The sequence below is a fragment of the Neolamprologus brichardi genome, chromosome 1 (genome assembly GCF_056152115.1).
Source record: "Neolamprologus brichardi isolate AB-2024 chromosome 1, ASM5615211v1, whole genome shotgun sequence".
NCBI classification, from domain to species: domain Eukaryota; kingdom Metazoa; phylum Chordata; class Actinopteri; order Cichliformes; family Cichlidae; genus Neolamprologus; species Neolamprologus brichardi.
Window position 1 is genome coordinate 39838539 of NC_142104.1, and position 24494 is coordinate 39863032.

The 24494-nt window shown below is 44.2% G+C and overlaps 2 protein-coding genes across 3 annotated transcripts in view; both read right to left on the reverse strand.

The window, feature by feature from the left end:
- crtc3 (CREB regulated transcription coactivator 3) overlaps positions 1-15142 on the reverse strand; it is a 43647-nt gene extending 28505 nt beyond the window's left edge. For both annotated transcript variants that reach the window (XM_087841942.1, XM_087841937.1), the window contains exons 1-4: positions 13907-15142; positions 9544-9654; positions 4862-4993; positions 666-724 (exon numbers count right to left, since the gene is read on the reverse strand). In XM_087841942.1, coding sequence (XP_087698068.1) covers positions 666-724; positions 4862-4993; positions 9544-9654; positions 13907-14038 — 434 coding nt within the window. In that variant the 5' untranslated portion in view covers positions 14039-15142. The remainder of the gene's footprint in view (positions 1-665; positions 725-4861; positions 4994-9543; positions 9655-13906) is intronic.
- A 1512-nt stretch (positions 15143-16654) lies between these two features.
- iqgap1 (IQ motif containing GTPase activating protein 1) overlaps positions 16655-24494 on the reverse strand; it is a 43445-nt gene continuing 35605 nt past the window's right edge. The window contains exons 28-37 of the mRNA XM_006804447.3: positions 22613-22845; positions 22368-22500; positions 22118-22220; positions 20498-20633; positions 20317-20404; positions 19736-19945; positions 19491-19657; positions 18455-18577; positions 18235-18343; positions 16655-18141 (exon numbers count right to left, since the gene is read on the reverse strand). Coding sequence (XP_006804510.2) covers positions 18028-18141; positions 18235-18343; positions 18455-18577; positions 19491-19657; positions 19736-19945; positions 20317-20404; positions 20498-20633; positions 22118-22220; positions 22368-22500; positions 22613-22845 — 1416 coding nt within the window. The 3' untranslated portion in view covers positions 16655-18027. The remainder of the gene's footprint in view (positions 18142-18234; positions 18344-18454; positions 18578-19490; positions 19658-19735; positions 19946-20316; positions 20405-20497; positions 20634-22117; positions 22221-22367; positions 22501-22612; positions 22846-24494) is intronic.

Genomic DNA, 24494 nt, shown 5'->3' on the forward strand with positions numbered 1-24494 from the left:
AGGCTGATCGGCAGCCGGCCAAGACGGCATACAAAACACAAAGTGCGGAAACACAGCAAGACTGAAAGAGTGAGAAGGGAGGAGCTTGGCTCAGCTCTTCTATCACAGGCCCATAATTCACTGCCTTGTAAACACAGAGGAAAAGCTGTCTACCAGCACACTGACTGCTCTACGCAGCCACGATCAGAGCTCAGGCGTCCAGCCCAGCACAGTCTTCCAGCAGATGCCGAGACCGAGTTTCAGCTAAGTTGGTGATTCTGCACCACGGGGCAGCGACAACACAAATCCCTTAGCAGTAGGACGACTGCTGCTGGGCATGACCTTTAAAACAAAAGGCTATCTGTCAGACACCTTCAGTGAGGCGCAGGCTTCTCAGGGCCAACGCAGCGTTTTCACACTTGAAACATTTGTGCAGAAACAGTCGAGGCCAACAACTCCACCCAACAGCCTGCTCCAGCACCTCACTCAGCCATTACTCACTGATCTGTGTTCAATCGAGATAGCTGGGGTCTGGACTTTAAAAGAAAATAACAGCAAACACACAGACAGACTTGATATGGGAAATACACTGGCAGGAGCAAATGGTTCCTGTTGTAAAATGATCCAGTTAGAGGAAGAAGAAAAGACGGTAAGCATTCTGTCAGCAGCTCGGAGGCTCTACTCACCTTCTCCAGTTGTTGTCCGGAGGTGGCGACAGGTACACCGCTCCATACGGAGAGCTCTCTATGTAGGCTTTGGTCAAGGAAACGAGTGACACATCAACACCATAACACAACAGTCAGAATTAAACCTCATTATAAAAGATATGCAGATGTGTTCTGTCTATAAGAAGCAGGTCAAAGTCCTGCTGAAGTGATGTACAGCAGAGAAAAGGTGTGAACAACAGAACCGACCGTCCCAAAACACTCAGTGAAACAACATTTAAGAAAGACATGTTTGCCTTTATACACACGCTGTGGTGCACAGTAGAGAGGGCACGCCATCCTGGATGTTTTAAAGCGGAGACTCCTGCTCTAACATGCTGTCCAACAACCTGCTGCTGAACAACATGAAACAATGGCAGCATTATTTGATTTACTCCTGAATGCTGATGCAGAGTTCCTGGCTTTGTCTGTGAGAAGGCAGGGTGGCGCTTCGTCTTGCCAACAGTTACTCTTTCAGCGAGTTGAGGTCTTTTGTTTTGGAAATGCGGGGTAGCTGCTTAATTCAAGCAAAGCCACGCAAGACTTGACGGCTGTTCCAGGAGAATCTGTATCACATGGATTATTATTGACATGGGGCAGATTTACAATCTAGATACTTGGTGTCATTCATCAGTTCTCACACAAAACATCGGACAGGCCCAGATACAGAGCAGAGAGGCCATGATCCAGTCAAACTGGATTAACACCTTTCAACAGCTACAATGGAGGAGTCCAGCCCGGAGCGCACAAAGAGGAAAAATGAATGAACAACCTTCTTCTATATGAGCAGTGAGCCTGAAATGGGAAAATCATTCAAAATCAGCCCACCCTGCATTTCTCTGGCTTATTGGAGCCACCATCACATTTTAAAGATTTGCCACTGTGAAAAACAGAAGAACAATCCACTACAAGTGTCTCGGCTTCAGGTGTCCTTTGATACAGACACACTTCATTACATGTTTTTGTGATTTTTAACTAATGGTCCAGTCTCAGCGTGAGTCTGCATTCATTAAGCTGTCATTTACAGTCACGCTAGTTTCTCCTTTCCCTGCTCCAAGTCTCAGTGTGAGTGCACCTCCTCAAACACATGCATGCAATGTGAACAGTAGAGCTGACATGAAAGGTAGAGTGTATATATGTGCGTATCAATGAAGGTGAGAAAGCTGCTTAACGTAACAAACAGAATAAGACAGAGTGTCACAGGTCGTCCTCGGATCTTTCCAGCAGTATCAACACACACGACCTGACTGTGCCTCAGACAAAAGCAACTGGAATACCTTCAACCTGAGCTACACTGCTGATGACTGAATCAAACAGATCAGGCTCATAGTTTGTCCCACTGTCACGATGACAGCATCTCCAACTTTCATAATCAGGATCAGACTGACATCAAATTTGTCATTTTTATTTTGAAGGTGCTGTGCTGCCCCCTGTAATCTCCACGTAACAAGTAAAGAGTAAGTAGAAGGTCGAGTTTCCAGCTCAAGTTCAACCAATCATCAGTAGCCTAGCTGACAGAAAGATTACTGTTCGATCCTAATAGGGCAACGATGACATGTCTCCTCCCCCCAGCTTTTTATCTGTACAGTGGTAGATTTGGCTCTCAGCAGTTCTAACCAGTGTTGTTGACTAAAGTTTCCTTTCCGCTACTGCGATGTACATTTTTACTATTGAAATACTCAGATATTAAACAGGAAGGCCATGACACCATGTGACCATGAAGCACATGTGCTTAGATGGCCTCCTGTCCCACAGGGCCCATTCTGAGCAACAAACACCTCATTATTGACCTTTGCAGACACCAATGCACAGAACTGACACCATCGCTTTTGTTTTGATACTACGAGATCAAACATCAACACGGGGGCCCCACCCGGGTTACATGTTACATTACAGTATACAACTTTCATTAAAATTAGAAAACAAACAAACAAACAAAGCTATCCACCCTAATCTCTCATCCTGTTCTACTGCTCGCTGATGTGAACCACAATCAAAGCTCTTTAACTGTTAAGCAGAACAAAGGTCTGCAAACTGGGCTCAACTTTATTGTTTTATGTCAAACAAAAGTGATCAAAAGGAAGTGCAGCTTATGCTCCTATCTGGAAATGTACAGCTGCAAAACGTAACTGAAATAGAGAGTATATGTAATGTGTATATTTTGAAGGCAGTGTTCATATAGCAGTCAATGAAGCTGCCGTAAGCTTTGGAAGAGGTGTGGTGTGTTTCAGTCTTTAGCAACACCGTGGCTCAGGGGGTTGGGAAGCGCATCTGTAACCGGAAGGTTGCCGGTTCGATCCCCAGGCTCTCTGTCCTGGTTGTTGTGTCCTTGGGCAAGACACTTTACCCGACTGGTGTGGAGTTATATTTACTTAGTGACAATAAATATAACAATAAACTTACTGGCTCTCCAGTTAGTGGACAGAGTCTTAGTACAACTTCTTGGACTGCTTTTGTCAGTGCTAGCCCTCAGTGAGCTCACTGGGCCCACAGGAACCAGTCCACCTGCAGGTTGTGGTTAGAGGGCCCAGCTCGCTCCAGAGCAGCAGGAAGACAACTGTGGAGCTTCTAGAAAAAGCCACTAAATGATGTCAAGCACCACCACAACAGCAACTTGGTCAGCCAATAGAGAAGCACAGGGTGTGAAGGACTGCAGCTAGCTGGTTAGCAGTTACTAAAAGGTTCAAAGAAGAATGAGGGCATCTACTAGCAAATCGATTATGGATAGCATTGTTAGCTCAGATACAAAGAAATCACCAAATATGTTGAGCTGCTGTTGATATAAATGTGAAAACGATGCCTGGGAAACAGTGGACACATCTACGTGTCCATCCATACAATGTCTTCACCAGTCTGTCACAGGGCCAAGTTAGAACTTAACAAAGTAAATGGACTGGTCCTTATATCGCACTTTTCTACACTGGGCTCATTTAGTTTTTCACACCCATCTGTACGAGCACGTTTTTCTAGGGGTTTTTTTCTACGCAGGTGCTTTTCTATCCAGCATTCACACTCCAGTGGAGACATCACAGAGCACCTCTAGGTTGGTATCTTGCCCAAGGATATTTGGCATGCAGCCACCCCACAAGTTACCACTTGTAACTTGTAAGTTATAGTGTAACTTCGGTATTGATTCAAACCAGAGTATTGATTTTATTTTGGCAATCTTACTAAAGTCAGTTAGTATAGATATATAAACTTTTATATATAAAGAGCTTCTCTTCAACATCTGTGCAGAGGCAGGGAAAGAAGAAACAAGTAGGGCTGCTAGAAGTGTGAACAAATGTTTAATTTAAATATAAAAAACTGGGTGTGAATGAATCCACATCAAGAAACTGATGTTTCAGTCATCGGTTAGAAGCAGCTACTGTTTTTGTGCGATTGCATGTTGGATAATCATAACAGCACACGACAGGCTCCGTCTAAAAAGGAATCGGGTCGTCTCTCCTGCACTGCAAATTCATTTTTAGAACAGTCTGTCCAAGTTACATCTCTCATCTCTTATAATGGTTGCTCATCATTCATGAGTTAAATTATTATACGTGAACTGCCTACGCAGCTGTTATGCATCCTGACAAACACCGCGCATGTAATTGCTGACTGCTAAAAACAATCACAGTAATTAACTGTGCATCGTAAAATCTTACAAATCCTGAATTATTTCACTGCCAACCGTGAAATCTGCAAGGACGTATAAAACTAAATGATTTCTCTTCTCTTGCTCATTTCAGCTGTGATGAGACTCCATGATGAGATGAAGGTCGCAGCTACGAGTCAAACAATCACCGCTCTGCTCCTGCATCTTCACCATAAAAGTCTCCCTTACTGCGACACGTGCATGCAAAACACACACATATGTACCCACACCTTCAGTGTGCTCTCAGACGATGCTAAGAATCTCCTGCTGTCAGTGTCTATTAGGAAAAAGCAAGCACATTGTCTCTGCGTCACACTTGAAATTAGCATAATGACTAATTCTGCTCCTGAGGCCACAGAACATCTGCCTACACCAGTAAGTGTCGTCACATTAAAGCACACTACGAACACAAACCATTAACAAACAAAACAAAAACCACCTGGAAGCCACAGCACCCACTTTCTCATCGTCGATTAACCTTTCATGACGACGACAACATCTGTATTGCACAGAAACTATCGTTCGTTCAGGCTTTAAAGGATATCTGCCGGCCGTGCTTGTCGAGGGGTCGGCGATGGGGAGAGTTGATACGGTTGCGGTCCCTGTGGACCCTCTCGACCAGCCCGTGGTGGCGAGTCCCTCTCACCGAGTCCAAACCTGAAGGGAAGCCACCCTGTAAAGGACACAGCAAAGGAACTGTTCACGTCACACACATCAAAAAGCTGATTCCTGAAATGTAGTTAGAGCTGCTGACACTTGGTGAAAGGTGCTGCAGAACTGAAATCAGCCGTTTAGTAATCATGTTAATTAAGGTTGTACACCTAAACAGAACAGACTTAATGTGATCACTAACACCTTTTACACCTCACTGTGCTCCATATTTTCACTCTTGTACACTATTAGAGCAGTTATGCCAGTCACTGGCCCTCAGTAGTAGCTCCTCCCCTTTCCCCTCTGGTTAAGATGAATTTCTTCTGATTGGAAGCCCCTCCCAAACCAGCAGTTTAAACAGCAGGTCGATGGGTTTTGTGGGCCTTAGATGACCAACGCAGAGATATCCCTTCTCTATGACATCTCATGCTGCTGTGCATAAAAAACAACTACCTGACAGCGAGCATATGGAGCAGTCTGCAGCTGGATTATCTGAAACTTTAGCCATGTGTGTAATTTAAAAGCCAACATTGAAAAATGTGACAGATACACACAATAGGTCCCCTTTAAAAGTCTACAAACACTGTCAGAGACCAATATGTACCCATGCATTTTCATCACATAAAGTGCCACAGTGAAATACATGTAATGTCACATGTTTAACAGTTTAGAGCTGTTTATTCCCTGGCTGAAACCCAGACATGCTACTCAACTATGTTAACATAAAGATTGAACCATCTGTTTTCATACAAGTCATCTTTAAAGTGTCTGGTAGTTATGTCTATATATGCAGCTCTGACCACAGGTATGTGGTCATAGAACGAGTAAACATCTTACAGACATTAACAGTGAGCGGCAGGTAAGATAGAGCACCTAGAGCAGCGGTCTCCAACCTTTTTTGCGCCACGGACTGGTTTGTGCCTGACAATATTTTCACAGACCGGCCTTTAAGGTGTCGCGGATAAATACAACAAAATAAAACCAGTACTGGTACTGAAAAAAAGGAGATTTATTCATAACGCACATGAAAAGACCCAGGAAAACCGAGTTAACGATAAAAACGATAACAAAATAACGCTGAAAACCGATAAAAACCCTGAAAACCATACATTTCACACCTGAGCCTCAACTCTCGCGGCCCGGTACCAAACGACTCACGGACCGGTACCAGTCCGAGGCCCGGGGGTTGGGGACCGCTGACATAGAGCACCTAGAGAACCAGAACCACTATCCTCAGTGATTTGTGAGAGCAATGGGTCAGATATAGAGCATAAAGCAAAAACTGCTTGTTTCCCATCCAGGCTTTTAAACAAGCTGAAACAATGCAACAAGCTACAACAATATCAGTGATGATGATGATGATAATGCCCCCCTCGTCACTCCTTCGTCGCTGCTAATAATAAAAAGGAAAAACCCAAACGCTGCAGGTGTTCCCAGTGTTTGACTAAACTCCTACACTTCTTCCCAGCTCAGACTGGGCACTCCACCCTCTCTGGCAGAGAACCAGGGCCTCAGACTCGGGGGTTCTCATCCCAGCTGCTTCACACTTGGCTGCAAACCGCCTCAGTGCAAATTAGCAGTCATTGCTCGATGAAGTCAACAAGACCACATTATTTACCCAAAGCAGAGATGAGATCCTGAAACAGCTGAACTCAACACCTTCCATCCCATGCCTGCACTAGAAAGAGAGCACCTAGAGAGTCTATAAAATTACATCAGAGTCAGTGATGAAGGGCTGTCCTGGCACAGTCAAACCCGCCGAGAACAAGTCTGACTTGTAGCTAACAATGTGAACCAAGCTCCCACTGTACAGGGACATGATAGGAATACCAGATACCCCAACTTCCCAAAACATCCCGAAATGCAACTGGATCCCTTCTCCAAGTTTACTAGTTGTGTTTTGTGTGTACATATGGAGATTAGTTGGGAAAACTCCCACAAATGCTTGAATATCCTTGAGAAAGAACTGAACGAAAACCTTCTTCCAGAATCCAAGCTTCAACTAACGGATAGACTCCCCTCTCCAGCACCCTGACATAGACCTTACTGCACTCAGGATCTCCTTGGAATATTGTTGAGATTCTGACTGAGGGTGGGATTTAAAGACCTCACTGCCCGAGGCCTCAGCCAGATGCTCCCAACGGACCTTCGCTATATGCTCGGCTGTACTAAGCCTGTGTGACATCCTCTCCACACTACCGATACTAGTGTTGCATTATTGCATTGGTTAGGTTTTGTATGCTTGCAGTATTCAGGTCTTATAAAAGGAATTTTGGAGCTTAAGAGGTCGCACTTTAGTGGAGAAATAAATCAGTTCAGTATACAGATTATCACCCCAGCCAGCTGAGATCAAGCAGAGGACGTTTCCACCTCTCGTCTTCAGGTCCCAAAGTCAAACAAACACAGAGTTAAAAACTGTCTAAATTCTTTCATCTTTAATAAAACGATCAGCGTTGTAACTATGAAGTTTAACATCCAGGCATCCATGAAAACAGAATTTATTACATTTAACGGAGTTAGAAGCTAGCAGGAAGTTAGCGGAAGTTAGCTCGCTAGTTTCGCTAGTTGCCTAAGCATGATATAGCATGTTCTGACTGAGAGATTTCTGAAAAAAATCAAACGTACAGCTCTGCTATCACTTCCAACATAAATGAAGACAGAAAATAAACAGTAGTGATGTTTGCAGGGTTACTGAAGTTGGGCTAGCCGGTATATAATGATGTGCTACGTGATTGCTAGCGACACAGCTATGTTAGCATAACATAAACAGTGAAGCTGGTGGATGAACGCTAACTTTTTTCCACTCGATAAAAGTTAACGTGAAGGTTCCCGATGGTTAGAGACAAATGCAATCGAATGGCAGGATGCTGTAAACGGACCAAACTTCAGTCTGGAGAACAACTGAGATTATTCATCCACAATACGAGGTCAGTCATTAATATACTGCAACAACACGGGAATAGAGCAGCTGTGAGAGAATACAGCATTAATGAATCAATGGTACAGAAGTGGAGGAAGCAAGAAGTGTGAGTTGAGTAAAGTTTGATTTATCTGACTGCTTTGTTTCGCTTAATGTGCCTAATAATCCCGTGCACCTTATGGTCCGAAAAATACATATTTGACCTTTTTATTTGGCACACTGCAGTTTAATGTTGCAAAGCACCTCTTTTTAACTTCAGTGGATATTATACATGGTTATGCTCAGGATATGCCAGCCCATTTCTACTGGAAATGCCTTTTGGTTAAACTTTCAGCAAGGAATTTACTTTTACACTGTTAAATGTTTATATAGCTTTAATGCACATAAAAAACAGCTGCTTGTTTAAGTGAAAAGAAATGGATGGGGTTTTTTTCGCTAGTGTGGAGTTCTGTTTTGTCTCGCGTCAATAATATTGTCAATTATATCATCAGTTATATCATCATCGCAAATTTTCAAATATATATCGTGAAAAATATTTTTGGCCATATCGCCCTGCTCTACCTCTCGTTAAGGCTTAACACGAGATCATAGTATTGTGGTGTTTGGGAAAAGTTGGGATTAAATGGGTTAATTCTGTCTGATTAAGAAAGCCTTGGCAAGTATTACATTAAGCACTCTGCACTCATTTAATTGAATTAGGGCTAACGAATGATCGCAATCGAGTAAGAGCTAGAAGCCATTTAGTTTGTGGCATTTTGTTCCCAGTAGAGACAAATGCACTCGATCAGTGAGGGAGGCTTTATCTGTCAGTGAGGGGAAAGCTCCACCTCAAAAGGCCATTCTTTCAGCTAACAGGGACACCTTTACCTGGACTTTGTGTATCTTAGGACAGATACTCCTCAGAGAACTGATACACGTCCCAGTGTGACAGAAAAGCTCTGTTAGAACTGCAGCATTGATGTTTTATCCTGGTTTTTCTTCCAGTCTGCAGAAACTCGAGTGAATTATTTAATGCTCTCGAGAGCAGCTTGTTTGCACTTCTAAAGATCCAGCACACAGTTTTGCTGCTTTTGCAGTTGAGCTGCACATCAAAATTGGGCATCAAACACAGCTGGCCTTGAACAACCCCTCAATGAAAACGAGATCTTACACATGATGTACTGCAATTTTAAGGAAAGCACACATCTTTTTCTTTTCTTTTAATAAGAAATCTTCTTTAGCTTAACTTCAAACCGACTAAAACCTCCCGTGTTTCTGCACCAGTATGTCCTGAGGCCATGTTCAAACTGACATTAGCCCTGTGAGTCCTCCTCAATAGGTTTGAACAACAATGCTGCACTGATGCGGCTGCAGCGCTAATGCAGAGCTCCACCAAGACCAAACATACATATATAAAGAAAGACAGAAATAAGGCTTGTCTAGTGAAAGAGTTGAATTTGGCTCAACTTCACTGCAGCATAACTGCACAAGAATTGCCCCAAGTGCACAATGAGTATTTCTGTTAAACCTCTGGGCTTTTTTCCACACAGATTTCATACCGACCTTATCAAGTCCATGATATTTCATTTTGCTTAAAGTCTTAGAGAGGTGTTATTACATTTTGAATGCAGTCTGTGTGGGTGCTGTATATTTTGATGGTGACGAGTTCCCACCTGAAATTCAGTGCTGGTGTTGCCGATTTGATTGACGTTGGGCAGAGAGCCTCCGTAGTACTGCGCCCTTGACTGAGACAAGCGAAGCTGCTGGATCTTCTGAAACTGGACCTGCGACAAAAACAGAGTCACGTGTTGATCATCTGGGCACGTAGAGAACAAGTTCTGAATGAGAAATGAATTTGAGCAACCCGACCTTATATCGTACTTCAAATTATGCAATATCCTGCGGATGTCTAAAATGTCACTTGGGGCCCACTCCTGTTATACTGTCACTGCTCCTCAAATTGCATTTTTTTTCTTTGCATGTCTCATCAAATGGATTTATAGTTTTCAATCAGTTCGAAGCAATATCGTAGTGCAAGCAGCCACTCCAGATGCTTTAGCACAGCTGTGCTCTTATTATTCAATCTGATTTTACCATCTACATTTTGGAAGTGAACAGAGAGACAGGCGTAATGTATAAATGCATTAAAAACTGTCTGTCTGATTAAAAAGCAGCCATATCCACTGGACACTGGGGACACATTCTAGGAAATGGGCAGCTTGGCGTCCACATTAGCAGCCTACTGCAAAGACGCCACAATGATTACCTCGCAGAAAACAGAAGGCAGCTTGTTCTGCCAAGGTAAACAGGCAGCTGTGATCGGGGATAGGCAAATCAGAGGGGCAACTTCCCTTAGAGCGCCGAAAGGACAAAATTTAAATTTCAAAGACTGGCTTTGTTTGATTGTATCGTGTTGTATAAGAGTTTACAAAGAGACTGAAGTTGGCAAGAAATTCGGGGCGAGCTAGGACCACTGGACTAAAAACCTTATCTTTTGGCACAAAATGTATCAGTTTCTGTGCAGTGTGGGCGAAAGACTGTTCTGATTCAGCAGACGCAGCACAGCAGACAGTGGTACGGTGTTTAGAGGTGCTGGTGGTCTGTAACCAATGGGTCTGTGATATACACGACTGAAAAGCTGGTAAAGACGTGCTTCCTCAAGCCAACTCAGAAATTTTTACTGCCAACAACTGGTATTTAATGTCAGAGGGTTTCTAGCCTCAAATTTCAGTGACATTGATTATTAATGTAGGACACATGAAAAAAATATTCCCTCACTTAGAGTGTCTGTGTCAGCCTTTATGTAACATCTACATATATTTATGGATGTGAAGGGTGCAGACTTAAGCCTCTTGGTGTACTCGCTACAATGCAGAGTTCTGCAGAGCTTCTCAGGGGTTGATAGTAAGACTTTATGGTTGGTGTAAATGCTGAAGCAGCTATTTCTAATTTCAGCTGTTTGCTTCAAGTGTGCCCTGTGGCCTGGCCACCTTAAGCCTCACTGACTGGGCTTTTCTGTCTCAGAGGTCACTTACAGTTCACATCTTATGGCAAACTTAACTCAGTGTCGCCTCGAAACCACATCCTCTTTGACTGGCCATTCAGGACTCTCGCTCGCACAGAAAGAGCCCACTGTCAGTGGATGGAATGAGAATAATGTGAAAAGGCCTTTATATCATCCAAGGAGTTTTTATGACTTGGAATGCATAAGGTTTACAGTCACAGGAAAATGAATTTTCCAGGTTTATGTGTGGTCTGATATCATCCTAGTCACAAATCTAAACAATATAGCAAATAATACACAAACACTGTACATTTAATGTCTTCAGTAACTAAGAAAACTTCCCATCTCAATTCTGACGTAATTGCACCTGCAACGCATTCAGGTCTAAGGTAGCAAAGCACCTCCAAACCCTAATGCTTCACAGCTGGGATGAGGCTTTAGTGTTGGTGTGGAGAGCTGTTTAACCACTAAACAACAAGTGTGTCTTTTCTCAGACAGAGCAGCTACAACAGGAGCCATTACCAGCTCCTAATGTTAACGTTTGGCATCCGTCCGGAAATAACAGAAACGTTTTCATCTATTTTTTAATCATTTTCTTTTTTTTTTTGTAGCATCGCATGAGAATCGATGTGTCTTTGTTTGAGTTACAATTCGGAATTACGTTCTGATCATCTTTTCAGTCATTGAGCAGTTCCTCAGTTCCTAGAGTACATGAGGTGGTCATGTCAGGAACGTGCAACAACATCTGCCAACAGCAGCCTTATTGACTTCTGTTGGCCTAAAGACAAATGTTGTGACATTGAAATAGTGTAATATCAGAACATCATTGTTATAGCAACACCATGACTTCCCTAGTGTGCATAACAAGGCAAGTCCTGGAATGTCTGAGAGCAAGAGCTGCTTGCCAGACTCTGACAACAACTAAAAAGAGCACTACTTAGCAACCTCCAACAAAGCACAGCACTTTGGAAAATAAAGGCCAAAATAACAAACATGTTTCACCATTTGCAACAAAAACAAAACAAAAAAACTCCACCAGACTATGAAGGAGGAAAAGATGCTACCAGCAAGTAATGTGCAACCCAAATGTAAACAAATGATTCAACCGAGCATGTCTGGAGCATCGGTTGTCATATGGAGCCATGGTTGCAGTCCATATGACAGGAAGCGCCAACGACAGATGGAAATTACTGACGTAGTTGCATAGTGGAGCTGTAAGCAACAGGTTAAAACACTCAAATGTTCAACGTGCCAGGCGGAAAATTGTTTCACTTTCAATGTTACTATGTGGCAAATACTGTGCAGGCTGCTGAAGAGTTACAAGGTTACTTTAGTTATTGTTATACTAGCGTGTTACACAGTTATTTGATACTTTTACTTTAAATTTCCTGAGAAAACACGACCCAGACTGCTTATATTTTGACTTGTGCCATGTCACTAGATGTTTTGGATACTTTGCTTTGTCACTACTATTGCACTACAAACCTGCTGCTGCTCGCAACTTGTTAAACTAGAGTCACACGTTGAATTAGGTACTGTCATCAGTGACAGTTCACTGGGAAAGGCGGCACACTGAAAAAACACTGTAATGCAAGTGACAACATAATGGTTACAGCCATGTACTTACTGAACTAAGTACAGTAATGTGTTACCGAGTTACTGAAAGATGTAATGTGACTACAGCAAAGCGTTACTCTAATTGTTACATTGTAACCCAACACTGGTCATCACATGTTTACAAGTATACAAATGTGACAAATGAAGAAAGTGAAGCGAAGCACTGACTGACACAAAGACTGAGATTATGTAACTAATGTGCCGACATCACGAGCCTCTTTAGTTTGCCCTAGTCGGACTTCTCTTTTCAAATTCGTATTACATGAGACAGTAAGCATCAGGTTGAACCTGTGAAAGCATTTTCAAGAAATACACTGACAACGTGTAAACTCTGCATTTCTGAACAGGAAACTCCTTCAGTGTTTATGAAGCCGGAGCATGTCCAGAAGGGGGCCTGGAAGGCCGGCTGCCAACGCCATCAGCATATGGTAGTGTTACTCTTACAACGCCAGCGCCAACGGGCGAGAGCACAGTCTGGGGGAAAAAAGTACTCGTGTACTTTTACTTCACTGGTACTTTAAGTACTTCTATGTCTCTACTTCTGCTCCACTATAATATAGATTAATATATTGTACTTATATTGTAAAGCTTAGTTATGTCTTATTTTGCATGTTTAAAAATATAACTCTAATGAATGATGCTATATAAATACAGATAAAAGTCATTAAGTAAGGAGTCAAACTCATCTGATACACAAATGCATAAATACTTATGAGACAAAATCATTATGTATATGATTCTGCATAATGAGTGCTTTTACTTTAGGTACTTTATTCTTATGCTCAAGCTTTTATACGGTTGTGTTAGATATGTTTTTTAATAAAATATTATATTAAAATTAACAATATATAAGTAAAGTAGGTTTATGGCTTTAGTAAAAAGTAAGTCTAAAAAGAAAATGTTTCATATAACGGCATCACGGGGTTACACAGAAGCTTGAAAACTGTGCCCATGTTTTCTGTGCCTAATGTGTACACTTTATTTATTTGTGCTAAAAAAAAACCCAAAAACTTCCTGTGCCCCCCCCCTCCCCGTGCCACCCCATTCAAGAAAAATCCTGTACACGCCCATGACAAACAGGACGGCTTTTAAGCGGTTGGTGCAAATATTAAGGAGCCAATTTCCCCATTCCTGTCTCACCGCCGACTGCAGTTTAAAAAGGCTGTGCGTCAATCGCTGCACCCCAAGTCGCAAGTTGCTTAATATTTGGCTCTTGAGTAGAATTACATAAGCCGAGTATCGACGGGTGTGATTTACGGCTGCTCAAGAGAAACGAGAAGTACTGGTTGAATACCAGAAATCTCCGCCGGCAGATGAAGCCTGACAGCTCCGGTGTGAATGAGGTACATGACCACATCCGCTTAGAAGATAAGAGAGCAATAAATGTCAACAAGCTGAAAGTGAAGCGCATTTACCCTTGAGACATTGAGGTCCGTCATCAGCTGTTCAAAGGCCCGCGTCTCCTCTGCTTGCTTCTGGTTGTGCAGCGCTATCTTTTCGCTGAACTTCCTGGGGTTCGAGCCACCTGTGCCCGGGGAGCTGGACATGGTGCGGGCCGCAGTTCAACAACTTCAGCTACTTGTTTTGAGTGGAAGACTGTGCTGGTGGGGTCTTATTTTGCAAAGTCTCTCAGCAAGCGTTGTAGCAAACCCATGAGAATTTTAAGAGCACACCTCGCGTTATCGGTTAAACCAAAGTCACTTCAGACGCAGCTCGGCTGGCTGCACTGGCTCAATGCTTTTACAAGGCAACAGGCAAGCTAACGCGGCTAGGCTAACACTCAAAGCTCCCTTTAATAAAAGTTGTTTAAGTGTGACTAAAAAGCGGACTAAATAAAAACTTTGCAAAGTATATATTTACTCTGACTTTCTAGGCAAACTGCGAGGCGACAATAGGTTAAAGTTAAGCTGTAACTTCACGCTGACACTCTTCCAGCGAACCACTTGTTTGAATCTAACGTTAACATGGCGTTAGCTGTCACTGCTAACATAGCGTTGGAAGTGAACGGAGAGCAACAGCGACAGCTAGTCGGCTAAGCTACTGTCAGTGCCATTTTAATTCCGACAAATGCACTTTATCTGCTTGTCGACATCTACCCGCTGTCGGTATCTTTTAAAGGAAACTTCCACCTAAATATTTACAGCTGCGGTCAGAGAAAGTTGATAGCCTCGTTAGCTAAATCTCTCCACTACCGCTAGTAAAGCTGACCCGCAGTTGGCCAAAGGTTTACTCGCCGAATTGTATTTCAACAAGTTTCCGCTCGTTTTGCATAGACTTAGCTGTAGTTCCACTTTGTTTCCAACCAAACCGGGGAAAGCAGCCGCTGAATATTGGCAAGTGACGTAAGGATCACAATCCACAGTTTGACACTTTAGCTGATATGACAGCGCTTCGGAGTCGACTCTAGTGTTAATCCATGGACAGCATAGAGACCGCAGACAAACTCCAGCCGAGCGACTCCGTGAAGATAAAACAAACAGCGCCGACAGGGAAGAAAAAAACGGTGGTTTCCCCGTCGCCGATGAACCAGAAGTCTCTCGGAAAAAATGTTTTTAGCTTATTCGTCCTTGGTTGAGGGAGCGAGTAACAGCAACTCAGATCGGCTGGCTTGTTATCCTCATACTACTGCGAGAAAAACATTACCTCGTCAAAGGCGGTGTGTACCTGTGGTATCCACAGGGGGGCGACAAAGTCACCACGCCCTTACCTTACCTTACGCAGCCGCAAGAAAAAGTAAAAACAAAACATGGAACATCACTGGCTATAGCTATAGATCAAGAAAACTACTTCTGTGCTTACAATATTTTCTTAAATGCGCTATTTAGATATGCAAATATTGCATTTATCAAATTAATTTTCATGTTTCTATGAAATAGAATAAAACGCTGTGTTTCTTGGAATAAGCTATGTACAAATCATGCTCTGAAATACACATGAAAAACACCCTTAAAATGTACATCGTGCATGAATGCACCATAAACATGACTAGTACACTGTGCTCTACAATTCACCTATTAGAAATCCACATTTTGCAAAAAAGTTGGAATACTGTGTATAACAGGTAAATAAAAACAGAATGCATGTTGTGCATATCTTGTGCACAGTAGCATTACTCCGTAGACTTCTGGGCAGAGAGACCAGCTGCTGAAATGTTGGGAAAGGACACAGCAGTCCTGGTTCGTCTTTGTCATGCCTTTCGTTTCACGATGCGTCAAATGTTTTCTGCTGATGGAAGCTTTGGAATGCAGGCGAGCAAGTTTAGCACCTGGACTTTGCCATTGTGATGCCATGCTGTTGTAATAGATGCAGTATGTGAGCTCCAAATCCTGCCTTTACCTTTCAGCACTCGTGTGGAAACACTAATGTAGTGCAGAGAAGCAGAAGGTCCCTCTCCTCTTTATCCCAGAGGATGCAGCATCCTTGTATTCCAAAACAAATTTCACATTTTCTATTTGTCTGGCCACAGAACGGTTTTCCACTTTTCCTCGGTCCATGTTAAGACAGCAGTGTTTCCGGTTCACGTATGGCTTTGTCTGCGCATCGCAGGGCTCGAACCTGCATCAGTAGATGACACGGTGATGTCTGGAAGTGTCCCTGACAGAATCACATCGGTTTTTACTGAAGTGCCGCCCGAGGGCTCAGAGATCACAGACGCCCAACAATGACTTTCATCCCTGTTCCTTGCACAGAGAATTCTTCAGCTTCCTAGAATATGTAGATATTATTACATAGCACAGATGATGAGATCATCAAAGTCTTTGCAATTCTACAGTGAGGAAGAGCGATCTGCAGTGCTGAACCTCTGCCTCTCTAAGATGCTCCTTTTATACTCAGTCTGTTACTTTTCCAGGGCTTTGTTGAGGCGTGTCGCTGCTGCCGTAGTCAGAATGGACTGACTGTTTTCTGAAAGTGTTACATTTTCTGTTTGATGTTTTCTTTTTAATTGTCAATCAAATCTAGATTTGAAAATCACCATTTTATTAACATTTTACGCAACATCCAAACTTTATGGGAAGCGGGTTGTAATTTCACTACACATTCCTTCTGGTTGTGTGTGTAGTGGAGGTGGGTTTACAGGTGGTTGTAACATAAAATGGAAATGCTCATTTGGGAAAACGCCTTCTCTTCCTGCACGAAAACTGTAAGATTAGGAAAAAGGCAGCGCATTGGTAGAGCTTTATTCTGAAACTGGAACAAGCACATTTCATCAAATGAAGAACAAATAATGACGAGAGCACAAGGTGGCCACCTCCGATCAAAGTGAGTCTGCGTGAGAAGCAAAATCGATTTCACCAAGTCTGCACAGATTTTCAGCCTGGCTGAAACAATCGCTTCAAGGACCACTCAAACGCCACGACGTGACAGCGCAGAGTGACATCTAGTGGGCCCACATGGTGCTGTAACACTGCACGCACGCTGGAGCTCGTTGGGTGATGGTGCAACCATCAGCTCCAGCAGACTGAAAACATATAAAATATAAATAATGGCGACCAGGTATTTTCAACGCTAGAAACATTCTCAGTATTTAACATCTGCTCAGCTTACAAGTCCAAATCCCATCTTGTGTTTTACAATTCATCAGGCATCATGTTGTGCTTACCCATTTTATAACGTAACAATAAATCGTTCTACAAGATAAAAAGAAAAAGAATGATTTCCAGTAAGTTATCTGAGAAAGCCAGCAAAGCGGCACGTCTGCCCAGTTTCGTGTGATTCCACGTTTCGCTTGCTTCTCTTGCGGGAGCCAGAAGCACAAATGCACGGCAGGTCAGTTCTGAGAAGCAGCAGGGCTGCAGTCACGGCCAGCTCAGTCCACTCAAAACCACTGACCCGTCTGTAGAAGGGAGAGGCCTCAGAGCCAGATCAGCACCAGTGCAGCCTGGACTTCAGAGGTAACGTCACACTCCTGCAGCTCGGTGTTAGAATTGGACATTTTGGTGACTGATGTCACAGTAAAGCCAGGAGAAGATGATCAGAGAGAGAGACGGCTGCAGCGCTTTCACCATAAACACACGATCAAAGATAAGGAGCGCATCGTTTACTTTTCTTTCGGTTTTTCCTGGACAAAGTGCCGTGCACTACAACCCTGCTGAAAAGTGCGCATGCACATCGATGATGTTCATCGGGCTTTTCTCAGTCAGGTGAGCGGATGAACTAACAGCTGAAAAAGACGTAAAACTCTCTTTACATAAAAAAAATACACTTTTTTCTTTTTAGATCTAAGCCCATGCACAACATATTCAGAGTATTTAGAGCAAAAACAGAAATTACAAATCTTAAACCTCTGACCGAGCCTCAATGAGAGATGAGGCACTAGGAAAAAACTTGGGTAACGGAGGTTTTCCATTAAGAATAAAGGATACTACATATCCATGTAATAAAACATAATGCATAAACTTGTATAGGCACAGTGGAGACGTGCTGGAGGAAATGTGTAGGTAAGACAGCATGGTTCTGGTCAGGGCTTTAAAGCAACCCTCAGAGGGGGGGTTGTGGTTTCAGTGTCTCTAGCCCTTTTTTCTCCTCTTTTTTTCTTCTATTTCCCATAAAATTTCTTGTTGAGCAGGAAAATGAGCAGGTTGACGTTAATGGTGGCCCGGTCGAAGAGCTTCATCACTGCCACGCCTTCATACTGCAGCTGGAGCAGATCCTGTGAAACAAAAACCCAAAGAGCTCAACCAAAATGCGTCGCTGGTCAAGCTACTGCGAGAAGAGCCAACGAAGCTGAGAAAGGCAACGCTACCTGATATTCTAACTGTAACGTCTCCAAGTGGACGCCCATGAACTTGGCCTTCACGTCAAACACTCCGACAGTCTCCGATGGGGAAATCTCAAAAATGGCATTCTTGAACCTGCGATGAGAAAAGAGCAGAAGACGGCTGCTTAAAGCAGAGGAACAGCAGACTTCTAACCTTGGGCTGTTCATGAAGCTAACTGTATACATGATCAGCTGCACAACTCACTGGTTGGGCTGCAGGTCCTCTATGGAGATCAGCACGCCCTTTTCGTGCAGCCGGGCGGCTGTGTATTTCTGAGAAACCTGTTTGCTCTTCTTAGCCTTGTTGTCGCCTGGTTTCTTTGACAACCTGAGAAGAAAGACACAAGTGTACAATAAAAGCAGCTCCCAGCACAGACTTCAAGGCTCACTATTGTATTCTAGGCTGTGACATGCAGACTTTAAAAACACCGAAGCCAATGCTGCACGGTCACCATGCAGCAGACGACACATTGCAAGTCGCCAACGTGCATTTAAATGGAGGAAAAGAACAAAGATTTATGCTGTATGTAACAACAGCAATTTCATCACATTCAGAGTTCAAACAGCCAAAAGATGAACAAAAAGACAGCTTCTTGATTTAAATTTGACCGAGCAGCCCACGCCACTGCCTGTGTTTCTGTTACGGGCGGATAGATTTTAACCACGAGCCTCAAACATCAGCTTGTGCTAACGAACGCTCACACTGAGCTGAGGATGAGAAGAAGCCTGAAGGTTGCCCATCAGGTCAAGTGCATGTACAGTTTCTGTTTCTTTGTCCCCCCCGGTCTACCGAGGGAAGACATGTGGCACAATCAAGAAGTCTTTCTGCCACACCAACAGTGAGAGAAGATGCCGGGCAGGCCAAGAACATCTTTGATCCCCCAGGGAAAGATTATGAAGCTCAACCTGCCTCGAACCTTCAGAGGCAACGATGGTCCATCAAAAAAATCTGGCAGCTATAAAACACTCAGTGATTACAGATTTTGACACAAATCAGACGTGAGCTGTAAGCTCGTCTGCGGAGGGAAAGGATACAGGATGTGACATTTTCAGGTCACGTCTGAAGCTCATTTACGCTGGACGTTTGAGTGCAGTATGTTTCAGATGTGGTCCTGAGGTTTGCACTGACAAACGCACAACTTTACCAGCATGTAGGTGACAAACTTGAGCTTCGCCGTATCCCCAGCAGCAGTGCAGCTCATGACAGCAGTAACAACCAGCAGACAGTGGAGGTCACTCACTTGCCCTTGCTGGCCAGGTTGTCCATGCAGGTCTTGATGTACTGATTGTAGGAGTCGATCTGCACGTTGTAAAAGTTGCTCTTTGAATTCAGGGCGGTGTTGGTCTGCTGAAGCTTCACCAGCTCGGCTTTCCTCCGCTGCCGATACCGTCTCTGATTCCTGATGTCCTGCAGACATTGAAACGACAACCCGTGAGGCAGCCTCTCTCTTATTTGTCCATTGAAGGGACGAGCGGTTTATTTTACCTTGGCGATGTCATTGATGAGGTCCTGATAGCGGTTCTCCGGGTGGACCTTCCCCAGCTCTGCCAGCCTCTGCAGGTTACTCTTGATCTTGTCCTTCTTGCCCTGCAGCGTCAGGCTGTCGTCCACCACCGGTTTGACCTGCTTCATCTTCTCAGGCGTGTTGGCATCTCTGATTGCTCTCCTCTGCATGGCCCGCTGGTACTCTGCCTCCTGCACATTATGTTCAGAGTCTTTAAAACTGTCATTAACAGAAGTGGCAGCAGTAATACTGTTACACTAGTTGTAGTGAGTTTTTAATTTCCCATAAACTTCACTCCTTTTGATTGAAAGAGGATGTTACCAAATATGTGGCTATTGCAGTTTTGTGTTAGTAATTCACCAACAACAGGACAAAGAGTCATGTGTAAAAGTCAGTTCCTGTTTTGGGTCGTAAGGCAGCTCAGTAGTTTTCCGCTCAGATACAACATGCTGAGTAGACATGTCTCAGGACCATCTGCTGAGATGTTGACTTGGTTACAGTCATCACCCATCCAGATTACTGAGACCTGGTGCAGAAACACACAACGTCATGCACTCCCCACCTGCTCTGGGCCGGCTGTTGAGTCCAGGATCTCGGTCAGAGTCTCCCCTGGCTGGAACCGGATCACATCCACAATGAGCCTCTTGGTGCTGGAGAGAGAAACACAAAGACGGAGATGTGAGAAGTCAAAGAGATCCGACAAACAGCAAGCTGCTGACTTGGACTCTGCGGTCTGAACTCACTTTAGCAGGAGCGTCTTTGCGTCCATCTCAGCGTTGGCCTCACCGGGGACATCGAATTTATTCGTGAGAGTGAGCGACACTTCGGTCTTGCCCATCAGCTCTTTGTTGGGGTCGTCAGCGGGGAGAGGATTTTCACCTGAGTGCAACAGAAAACAAAGCATCGTGAACTACTGACGAGTTCCTGACCCGTGACCTGCAGAGTGGAGGCAGGGTTTAGACAGCCACCGTTTCAGACAGACCTGTTGTTTTCACACAAACGTTCCCTGCCGGCATATTTTAGGCCAGAGGAAGTCCAAAAGCCGGGATATGAAAACCAAAGAGCCGTGTTGGAGGAAAATGTTCTGTGGTTACGTTTTAAGGTGCAGCCACGCTCAGCAGCACATTTGAAGTCATTTAGGGATCGATTCAACTCTACCAACATTTAAGGTCCTGTAAACTGAAACATTTAGTTGGTCTTGAAAGCTTGACTCAGACAGATGCTTGCTCTTAGTCACAAATATGTTTCACAGGGTTTTGCAACCCAGGGGTTTCTTATAGATTTGAAATGATTTGGAAGTTTTCAGCCGTTTCTTGGATGTTTTATATTTCTACAAATGTCTTTAAATTTCTTTCCATGAAGCACTCTCTAAACCTAAGTGCTACAAGCTTATAGCTAACCTCACATACTCGTTCTTGTGATTGCACCCTCCCTGTGATCGTCCTTTGAAGATCAATCAGCCTGTCTGCTTTGCCACCCAGAGTGTGAATGCACACCTCACACTAACACGCTATAGCTAGTTAATGTGAGCATATGCAATTCATGTTAATAATAATAAAACATACCATACGTGTACCTATTGTACAGAGGCATGTGGTGTGTTTGGCATCAAGCTTACAGCCCACGATAAGAATGAGCAAACATTAATGAACCTTAGTCTGTAAAAACAAGTTTTTTGTTGTTCTTTTAAATATTTGCTATTCACCACTTATATATATTATATTATATTATATTATATTATATTATATTATATATACATTAGGGGTGCAACGATACACAGAATTCACGGTTCGGTTCGGTTCGGTTCGATACTTTGGTGTCACGGTTCGATATTTTTTCGATACAAAAAAATGGTCATGCCTTTTTCATTTGTCATTTATTAAAATTATAAATATATATTTTAACTCAAACGTACAGTTTTTAAATTTAATGTTGCTGAAACAACAAAGGGATAAAATAATAAATTTATCTGATTGAGAAATCACTCATCTTTGGAAAAGAGAGTTTATTTTAGAGAAATGGCTCTTTCCAAAATAAAAGCTATACTATATAATTTGCCCTCAGTGGATCTGCACTCGACAGTGCAGCCTAGGCGGAGTAGTCGAATGCAGATCCACTGAGCGCTCAACACAGACAGCATCATCAGAAGAAAAGTTGATAAAATAAATTAAAAATGTTGTATTGTTCGATACATATGCGTACCGAACCGAAAGCACTGTATCGAACGGTTCAATATCGATACGAGTATCGTTGCACCCCAAATATACATATATAGCAGTTTGCCACTTCCAGTGGTTTTGTTCATTTTGTTTTGTCTTATTACTGTTAATTCCTAAATATTACAAAAAAACGACTAAGCTCACCAATGAGGGACTCCACAGTGGGAACCTCGCCTAGGTCCTCAAGCAGCTCATGGATGGGGTCATTGTGCTCTGGGGCGATGGCATCCTGATGGTCCAGCAGCAGCTAAGGATACAAGTTCAAGTACAAGTACCCGATCAGTGTTCGTACTGTACAGGCAAAACTTTTCAAGACCACCTTAAAGCGAGCGCTTTGGCACCTCAGTCTCAGTCAGTGAGAGATAAATGGATGAATGAGGTGAGTCAAACTCACTGTGTGAGTGTTAATAATCTCTCCGATGGAGATGTAGATGACAGGTTTGGTGACTGTGACCAAGTCTGAGTACTGATCCACGTTGAACTTGTCTTCGAGCGATGGGACGTCGCACGCTGCCAGAAAGAAGCGCCTGTGACAGAAGACAGGAGGAGAATGTCACGGGGAACAGAAACGGTAACAAAGTAACAGTTTTGGTTGTTATTTAGCTGTTCTACGTGCACACATTCATAATCGTATCAGACCTGAACTTCTGGTAGGAGGTGCTAAGGTATTCGTTGATGGGATTCAGGTGGGCGTTATCTCCCAGGAACATCTTGTTGGACGCAGCGTGCTGCAGCATCTTGGCTACAGAGCCCAGGTTCCGTCGCTGCTCGGTGGTCAGCTGACCACCAGCAGACATCTCGATGATGTCAAAGGCATCGGGAGCCACGATGGCCGGGTTCATGTAGCGGTAATACAAAAGGTTGCCCACAATCTGAAAGTTTCAAAGTAAACTTAATGATCACCACCAGAAAAATCAGCAGCATTTCAAAGCTTTGTCTCTATTATGAAGAAAACTATTAGACAAAGAAAGTTTGGGATCTAAAACCTCAGACTGGAAAACACTAACTGAGCAACAACAGGTATCAACAGGTATGACTTCATCAAATTTAATGTTAATTATATAGAAAGGAGGCATTAACCCAAGACTGTATATGCTGTTATGGTTGGAACCCCTCTACTTTAGGATCATTAGTCATGAGGGTAATGAACAGACTCCCAGGATAAGTGCTAGTGTGTCATGCAGAAGAGAGCTTAAAAGTGTAAGGAACAAGTGGAGCAGTAAGAGAAGGAGAGCCAGAAGAGTGGCATGGCTCACCTTTGTGTCAGCAGTCGGCCGTAACATGGAAAGGAAGGATGGAGCTGGTTGGTGAGGCGGGGAGAGAAGAGCAACAGCAGAGTACGGAGGAAAAAAAAGGAAAGAGTGTGAAACAAACAGTGAAAGTAGAGCGAAGCAAATGATTGATGAAGAAGGCTGGAGAAGAGAGGCTTATGAAAGATGCAGGTCAAAGGTCAGAGTGTGAAAGAGTGAGCTGTATGCAGAGTGCTTTCTGTGTAGCATGGTTGAACATGTAATGCTCTTAGGGCCACACATCTCTGTGTCAGTAGCACTGTCAGTTTTACACAGGCACAGGCGGCACGGGCACAGTCAGCACAGACGGCACAGTCAGACGGCACAGTCAGACGGCACAGGCACAGACGGCACAGGCACAGACGGCACAGTCAGACGGCACAGGCACAGACGGCACAGTCAGACGGCACAGGCACAGACGGCACAGGCACAGACGGCACAGACAGACGGCACAGTCAGCACAGGCACAGACGGCACAGTCAGACGGCACAGGCACAGACGGCACAGGCACAGACGGCACAGGCACAGACGGCACAGGCACAGACGGCACAGACAGACGGCACAGTCAGCACAGGCACAGACGGCACAGTCAGACGGCACAGGCACAGACGGCACAGTCAGACGGCACAGGCACAGACGGCACAGGCACAGTCAGCACAGACAGACGGCACAGGCACAGACGGCACAGGCACAGACGGCACAGTCAGACGGCACAGGCACAGACGGCACAGGCACAGACGGCACAGACAGACGGCACAGTCAGCACAGGCACAGACGGCACAGTCAGACGGCACAGGCACAGACGGCACAGGCACAGACGGCACAGTCAGACGGCACAGGCACAGACGGCACAGTCAGACGGCACAGGCACAGACGGCACAGGCACAGACGGCACAAACAGACGGCACAGTCAGCACAGGCACAGTCAGACGGCACAGGCACAGACGGCACAGGCACAGTCAGCACAGACGGCACAGGCACAGTCAGACGGCACAGGCACAGACGGCACAGGCACAGTCAGCACAGACGGCACAGGCACAGTCAGACGGCACAGGCACAGTTGGCATAGGCACAGACGGCACAGTCGGCACAGGCACAGACGGCACAGGCACAGTTAGCACAGACGGCACAGTCGGCACAGGCACAGACAGCACAGGCACAGACATGCCAATGTTCTTGAACACGACTAAAGTAGTCTGCATGATTCACACTTCAAAATAACACCTGCTGGG